Source organism: Chelmon rostratus, chromosome 15 (assembly GCF_017976325.1).
Source record: "Chelmon rostratus isolate fCheRos1 chromosome 15, fCheRos1.pri, whole genome shotgun sequence".
NCBI lineage: Eukaryota > Metazoa > Chordata > Actinopteri > Chaetodontiformes > Chaetodontidae > Chelmon > Chelmon rostratus.
In genome coordinates, this window is record NC_055672.1 from 14,085,279 (window position 1) to 14,093,339 (window position 8,061).

At 43.1% G+C, this 8,061-nt stretch overlaps 2 protein-coding genes across 3 annotated transcripts in view; one reads left to right on the forward strand and one right to left on the reverse strand.

Annotated features, from left to right (window-relative positions):
• The window catches only part of itpk1b (inositol-tetrakisphosphate 1-kinase b), a 29,325-nt gene extending 27,425 nt beyond the window's left edge, over positions 1-1,900 (reverse strand). Inside the window, exons 1-2 of one of the 2 annotated variants that reach the window (XM_041953924.1) lie at positions 1,802-1,900; positions 1,005-1,155 (exon numbers count right to left, since the gene is read on the reverse strand). In XM_041953924.1, the coding sequence (XP_041809858.1) occupies positions 1,005-1,099 (95 nt within the window). In that variant the 5' untranslated portion in view covers positions 1,100-1,155; positions 1,802-1,900. Of the gene's footprint in view, positions 1-1,004; positions 1,156-1,656 lie in introns of both variants that reach the window. The other variant, XM_041953923.1, reaches the window with a different exon arrangement.
• A 1,937-nt stretch (positions 1,901-3,837) lies between these two features.
• Positions 3,838-8,060, forward strand: LOC121618367 (putative E3 ubiquitin-protein ligase UBR7). Its single transcript, XM_041953836.1, has 11 exons — positions 3,838-4,021; positions 4,377-4,510; positions 4,601-4,661; positions 4,761-4,856; positions 4,970-5,023; positions 5,137-5,242; positions 5,363-5,505; positions 6,560-6,754; positions 6,927-7,083; positions 7,210-7,271; positions 7,453-8,060. The coding sequence occupies exons 1-11, from the start codon at positions 3,905-3,907 to the stop codon at positions 7,534-7,536; spliced, it is 1,209 nt and encodes a 402-aa protein (XP_041809770.1). The 5' UTR covers positions 3,838-3,904; the 3' UTR covers positions 7,537-8,060.
• The last annotated feature ends 1 nt before the right edge of the window (position 8,061 follows it).

Genomic DNA, 8,061 nt, shown 5'->3' on the forward strand with positions numbered 1-8,061 from the left:
ACAACAAGCCTCTTGAAAAAAGGTGAAATAGCTTCAAAGCAATTGACTGCACACTGACAACACACCTGGCGCTGTATGTCAGGTATACTGTCAGTGTGCATTATAACTCTAAAATGTTTTCTCTATTCTCGCTCACTGTTAGTCACTGCAGCTGTTTGCGTGTTCAGGATAACTGCTGTCCTCATGTAGAACAGGCAGCTAAGCAATGTTGCAATGAGGGATGATAAGGCTGTTGCCATACCTTAGAGCCATTTCCCAATCCAGTATACTGTATAGCACCTATTGTAAATAAGTGAAGGAGAGTTCACGCCTCCTAAAGTCATCTCTGCTGAGAACATCCATGCCTACTTTATAGCACCTAATATAACATCACACATGGATGGACATGGATAAGGTACAACAAGATAACATACGTACAGCAATTACATACACAGCAGAAATACAGGACCCTTTCAATCCACTCACTCGGGCTTCAGATGGAAGTAAATGAGAACACCTGTTTTACCTGTTGTTTAGCTGCTTGTCCTGTTGTACATGCATGCAAGGCGGAGAGTCCTGTCTGCACATTACCTCCTTGCACCATGTCTCGGCAAGCACTGACTCAAGACATGGCAGGCCGACTTTTGCTATCTCCACCTGCCCTTAGGGCATGCCTACATACTATCTGAAAAATTGTCTTCGCAATACAGCAGAGGCAAAACAAGCAGAGCAGCCACAGGCCTTACCAACAGACATGAGCACAGAAGTCACCGATGCCGTGTGTAATTATGAAAGAGAAAGTTTAAAAGAAAACTTCAAAAAGGGCTGTTCACGGGTCGAGGAGAAGAGATGAAAATCAGTCCCATTTGTCAGAGTCATTAAGAGGAAGTGCAGTGTCAGCACACCTCTTAATTCACTGGGACATAAATTGTTAATGATGGAGGCCTACTGTGTTAATGTACAGTATGTCAAGCTGTTTCTGTTTGTTGACCTGGACGCCTTAAATTGGTGTAATGGCCACATACCTGCACAGATCAGCAAAGGCCTGAAAATTCAGCTTCTTCATCTTCTTCTCGCTGAGCCAGTAACCGACTCTCCGGCCTTTGAGGAAGGTCTGCATCTCCACTGTGCTCCTGTTCCGTCTCTGGAGGTAAACGGTGTGACTGAAGGCTCAACCTGGACCGGCGAAAAACAGGAAACCACCGCGTAACGTAAGCAGCCAACGACGGGCAATGAGGGGAGCACTCAAGTTCACGACTCAGTTTGTGAAACGTTACTCAAACACAGCCAGAAGTGGCGCTTTCTACTGCTCAGTCTCGTTGAGCTGAACGCCCTTATGGTTCATATCATCTAGCTCCCAGACGTATAATTTCAGTGAATGTGGTCCAGCATCAGCGAACCACACACACTGACCCCCTTTTGCTAACCTCAATCGCTACCATTAGCTGGCTAGCTGGGTAGTGACAACCTGCATAGCTAACCGATGGCATGCACTTAGGAGACGTAAGCTAGCTTGCTAACAAGGCTGACTTACGTTACATGACAGAACAGATTCATAAAACTTAGACATATACAATGAGTTTACCAACGGTGACTACAAACGGATAGTTAGCTAAAAGATAAAGCAACTGATTAAGTACGTCAACGAGAGGCTGTGGTGAGCTAGCATTAACTAACCTGGCAATTTTAGCACAGTTTCCCCCCTGAATGTATGACCTCTTCAGAAACTAGCTCGGATAGTTTCCCATTCTCGGTCCGTCCGGTGGAGAAAGAGAAGAAGTTTTGAAACGAGGTGACAGGTGACAGGCACAGCTGGACTCACGTTGAGATGTTCCTGGTGTTTTCTCTCTCAGTCTCTAGGTTGAACTGACTGCACACACCCAGGATCCAGGAGACTGGTGCTGCCTTTATGAGCCCCTCGGAAAATACCACTCCCGCCTGTCGAATCACAGTCTTTCCTGTTTTCACGTGCTGTTGTGCTTTCATTATCGTTTAACTTGCAGATTAACCGGTTAATCGAGTTGTTCATGAAATGTCACCAATAGCCACCACCGCCTCCGAAATATCTTGTTTAGTGTGGTCAAGAGTCCTTAGCCCAAATATGTTACTTTTTCTGAATGTTACGAAACAGATAGAGGTGCAAATCCTGAATTGGTGATGAAATGAAAACATTTCACATTTTTGCTGGAAAATTACTCAAAAGACTTGACTATCAAAAATACTGGACAGTTTATTACTGCATTTGTTGACTAACTGATTGAAGGACTGATAGTTTCTACTCAAGATAAGTAAATAAAAACACAAAATGTCCGATTGATCAGAGCATGAAGATAAGAGAACTTGAAGAGAGCATATGGTTCTGGCATGTCATAGATTTTCATATGAATTTATAAACATGGTGTTATTTGAGGAACACTTTAATTAACAGTTGTTTATTAACAATCCCGATTTTAACTGCGACCTTTATTTTCATCGTGATTATTGTAGGCGCCCGCAAAATAAATGTGAGATTACTTTATTTATTTGTCTCGGCAGCTTCTTTGTGGGCTAATCACGATGGTTCGACAATATTTCCGACAGCCATTAAAGGCAACCGGGATGCGGTCAGAGAAGTTCAGCATGTTCCTCTCTAACACCGCCTCACTGTCTGTCAAGTCACGCTCCTTAGGGGAGGATATAAGCAAGTTTAAGACAACATGTGGATCAGTGAACTGGTTTGTGAAATTGTATACAATTCAACCGCAAATTGCATGATTGACCGGTCTTCTATTTATAGGCTGGTTGCAGCTTGCATAATGAGAGCACGCTCGTGCAGTAGTCCACTGTCTTTACGGCAGCGACGAGCACATATTTTCGGCGGGCGCCCTAACGGAGACACATGTCACAGTGGCGCCACCCATTGGAAAACTAGAGCAACAGCAGCCCCCCTCTGGCAAAACAAAGTTTTTTTTTCATTAAGGATAAGAGATGGTGATTGTCCCTGCACCAGCTAGTGAATTAATATGAACAAATATGATAATATTAACAAGTGCAGAGAGATTTGGTTGTGTTATTTAAGTAATACATATTTGTTTAGTCTATCTATTATTATTCACCTATTCCAATGTTGAACACTATCCCTTATTGCAAATATCTACTGTAATTCACTCACAAAAATAAATGTGTGCTAGAATATGTCCCCTGCGAACTGCATACCACCATGACAAGGACTGGACACTATAGCAGTCTATTAATAGATAAATTCATAAATTCAGTCAACATGAATGTAGATGCAGATTTGATTATGTGCCCTTGACTTTTTCTTTCTGTCTTCATGATGCTGCCTGTTTCTGGACATCAGTTTCTGATCAGGCAGCCTTGATATAGGGTTGAAGTTGTAGTAAACAGCTTTGCTATTGCTACTTATTTGACAAATGTGCTCTAGTTCAGTTAGGCTATCATTAAAAACAACAAAACAAAAAACTTTGACTGGTATTCGCCCTTTCCATTTGGTAATAATGACCTTATAAATGTTAGTTAAATCATTAATAAATGTTGGCTTTTGCTTCAGATGCTCTGCAGCCCTTTTCTGGGCGTGGCCATATGTCATATCAGCGTTTACCAACTCATGGCTCTAATCTAGAACTCATTAAATGACTGATCAAACATTAATGAATAACCATTAGATACAACTTAAGGACCTTTTATAAACGGTGCTGTATTTGAAAATGATACCGAAAATAAATATATAAGTTATTAATTCAAAAAGTGAATCTAAATCATAGATAAAATAAAATGAAAAGTAGTAGCTCACTCTCTTGCGTCACTTCCTCCACGTGGTCGCGGCCCAAACTCCCGCCCGGAACAGGTATTTGTCAACAGTGTTGTGCTGCTCAGACCGGTGTGTGTGTCTGTCTATGTGTCCTCTTTAGCCTCTTTTATCAGAATGGCAGCCATTAAAGACGACGCAGACGTTGACGATATTCTCGCCGACGAGGAGGAGCTCGTGAAGGCCTTGTGTGTGCTGGCGGGAAGCGACCCAGAAAACTGCTCTTACTCCCGGGTAAGAGAAGCTCCCTGCGCCGCGTCCGTGCAGCCATCGCCTTTCTTCTGCCTGCTGTCGCCTTCTCCCAGTACTACAGTTTTGGATGTAATACTGTGTGTCCAATGTGACTGCGTGTTTAATTCAACCAGTACCGTTTTTCCCCCCTATATGTTGTTATAATTTCTCCCAAGGGATTTGTAGTGCCTTGGGGCCAAACTATGGGGAAATTGTAATCCATTTATTATAGCCTTCTAATTTTGCCTGATAGTTCATAGAATAATTAAGAACTGCCATAGTCTTTTATCACAGGGGGCATGTCATCAATAATATATGTACTGCAGTGTATTTATACCTACTGTGTTTATTGCTGCAGGGTTATGTGAAGAGACAGGCTGTGTTTGCCTGCAACACCTGCACTCCCAGTGCTGCAGAGCATGCTGGGATTTGTCTGGCCTGTACCAATAAATGCCACGATGGACATGATATCTTTGAACTGTACACCAAAAGGTATTTTGTTCGAGGTTTTTCAAATTCAGCTCTGCAGTTTTCTTTACCGTCTTGTCATAATTTGCTCATTTTGCTGTTTTTCTGCTGTAGAAATTTCCGCTGTGACTGTGGAAATGGCAAGTTTGGGGAATTCAAGTGCCAGCTATTTCCTGTGAGTCCTCCTGCTTTTTTTCTAACTGAGTCGGTATCTCTCAGCTTGTCTGCTGTTCGGTTCTGTCTGCAGAAGTTATTCCATCCCTTGTATTCACAGGCCAAAGATGAGGAAAATGTCAGAAATCACTACAATCACAACTTCAGCGGCTGCTACTGCACGTGTGACCGGCCGTACCCGGACACAGACGACCAGGTAGTCCTTTGATTTTTATGTCTGGGCCCTCATTTAATTCAGATTATCTGGATGAAGTCTACTGTTTATGTTTGTCTGTCACTATGCAAAACACCTTTTTCATCACCCAACAGGCCAACGATGAGATGATTCAGTGTGTTGTGTGTGAGGATTGGTTTCATAGCAGGGTAAGATATAACATGTCATTGATGGATTTCTGAGCACTTCTTTGACTCTAATTTACATTTTATCACTACTAGAAATCTACATCTCATGTAGCCATTTTGTTGGTCTTTGACAGCACCTGGGCTGTGCTGTTGCTGAACCCGAGGAGCTGCAAGAGATGGTGTGTGAGGCCTGCATGAACAAGGCTCCCTTCCTGTGGTCGTACGCTGCCCACTTTGCAGGTAACACATTTTCTTGAGCTGCACGTCGCAGACAGCAAAGACACACCGTATGTCTCGTCTAACTTTGCATACATTTAACAGTGAAATCCAGTCATTTTACCATTTGTCTTTGCCCTGTAGTCCCACCTGTGATCAGCGTCAGTCATCTTGCAGAAGAAGTAGAAGTCAATGTCGAGGAGGGAGCAGAAAAGGAAGAGGACTCTGAGCCCGGTCAAAGCAGGGATGAGGAACCGTCCACCAGCACTGATCACGCAAAGCAGGAGGTGAGAAACGGTGCTCACAAGGGCCCTCTGCCTCCGTTTCTATGTTTGCATGGAGGGTTTGCCGCATGTGGAGTGAAATTATATTGTGGAGAGTTAAAGTGAATAAGAAAACCTACCAACACCAAATCTGCACTGGTGCTGGCTTGTGTCGCATCCATGATTGGCGAGTTGGTTGTGTGACGGTTAAAAAAGCTTTGCATTGACAATAATAACACTATATTTTGCTATAATTATCAATTAGATGCTGATGCGGTTACCATTTAGAGGTCAGACACTTGGAACTATGATAACTCCTGTACATGAATGCAGCACTATCATATTCCTCCAGCCCTGCACAAAAGCACAGAAATTAGAGGAAGCATAAATTTAGCTTTTTCTCGTCCTACTTTTCAATTCATGGTTTTGGTTGTATTTTTGTTAAACTGTGCTCCGATGGTTGTTTTAGAAAATAAAAAATATATATGTTTTTTTAGGAAAATTCATTGAACCTGTGTTGTACCCATACTGTAAATCCACAGATCAATTTAAAGACGTAGAACATATTAATTGTTCTGGGAATGTTTTGCATTTATAAGTAAAATGCACAGAATATAATTAACCTTGGTTTGTACCTCAGTAACTCACTTCTAGCAGTTTTTGTGCTGTTTGTCTCTGGGCATTGTCCCTGTATGCTGTTGCACGTTTTCTGTGTGGCAGCTGGGGTGTTTTGTTGCCACAAGATGGGGCTGGAGGGTAATGAGCAGATTATGGAGCAGGCTCCAACTCCATGCTTTCCCCTCCTCTGGGTAATTAGGGGAGAAATGACCCATGAGGCACTGCTTCTCCTGCTCTGTAGACAGCTTTGGCCAGGCTTCACAGGACAGCTTACAGTAAACTGGTGATTTTCATCACCCAATCATCTCATCGTGTCAGTCGCCTCAAGACTTCCCCGGATGTGTCTGCAGTGCTGCGTGCGGAGATGTTTTACTGAAGCCCAGGCATTCATCATCATCTGCTCCTCCTGCCAATTTAATGCAGTAACTCGCCCCATCATATGCTGATATTTGTATCTTAGGAAGCAACAAACAGGAGTTCCCCTTGCAAACGAACTCACGAGGAAATGGCTGGCAGCCTTGCGAAGGCCACGACCAGAACTGTGGCGTGCAGACTGAAGGAGCTGGAGGTCAAGGGGCTGGAGAAGCTGAGACAGGGAGCGGTGTTCTGGCCTTACGGTTGGCGCTCGGAACTTTGCACCTGCACAAGCTGCAAGGTAGTCCACAAATACTAGCTCTCAGATTATAACATAGGCTTCCTCACAAGAAAGCCACTTTGCAGGTTTTGGCTCTGCTCTCTGTGATACTGGTTCATGTGACCATGTAATAAAGTACTTAGGCTTCTTTTTTGATGAATGTTTCTTAACTGTGTGTTGGATCGGTGCACAGAAAGCCTATGTGGCTGCCGAGGTGCAGTTTCTCATGGATCTGTCTGACACAATTCTGGCCTACGAGAACAAAGGCTTGGCTGAGCCGTTTGGGCAGCACCCGCTGATGATGCTGACAAACTCGATGGACCGCGTGCAGCAGCTGGAGGTCATTTACGGTGAGCACGGGGAGGGCAGAGAGGAAGGTGTGGGGTCAGTTTTCCTCCTAGGATGTAATCACGTAAAGTGAAATTTATGGGAGAGGCGATCGATTGAGACTAATTAATCATCTGTTCTTCCCTCAGGTTTCAATGAGCTGACAACTTCAATCAATGCTTTTTTAGACCAGTGTGTTGCTGAAGGAAAGGTGAGAAATGGATGTCTGATTGCAAATATATAATATAGTTTAAATTAGACGAAACAAGACCCCTTAGGTATTTGATCCATTAGAATTTACTAATTTACCCATGGGCAACCTTGGTTTCATTTTGCATGACAAAAATATGAAATTATGCAGTCAAGAACCACTCCCTCCCTGTCTCTATCAGACGGTCACAGCCGAAGCCGTGCATCAGTTCTTCGAGGAGCTGCGGGCTAGAAAAAGACGCCGAACCAATGCAGGATACCAGTAGCAAGGAGGCCACGACGCTGTCATATGGTGCTTTGAATGTATGTGTAACTTGGAAGGTGACCCTTTCTCTGTGTTTAATAAAAGGGTTTCTAGCTGCAATCAATGTGATCCTAAAGCTTGAATGATTAGTGCAGAGAGTACTGACCTATAGTTGTTGTCGTAAAGGCTTTCTTGTAGGGTGAAGGATTGTGGGTGTTGGGTTCAGCTTCATTCATATCAATTTTTAATGATGCCTTAACTTTCAAGCTCCTAATGAAAGTTTACTTGAAAAAAAAAAAAAAATTGTTTCAGCACTTTATAGTTTAAAAGTTGTCATGAACATGATGCTGCCACGTGCATTCCTGTGAACACATCCAATATGTTATTCTGACACTGAGCTGAACACTGTTGAAATTGTTAAGAGGCTCTCTGGTGGAGAGCAGTTAATTCAGACTTGTTTGTAAAAGCGATGTGAAGAAATATTCCTGATTCATGTGGATTCACATTCAAAATAAAGTTATCACATGTTTGTAGTGCACAAAACAAC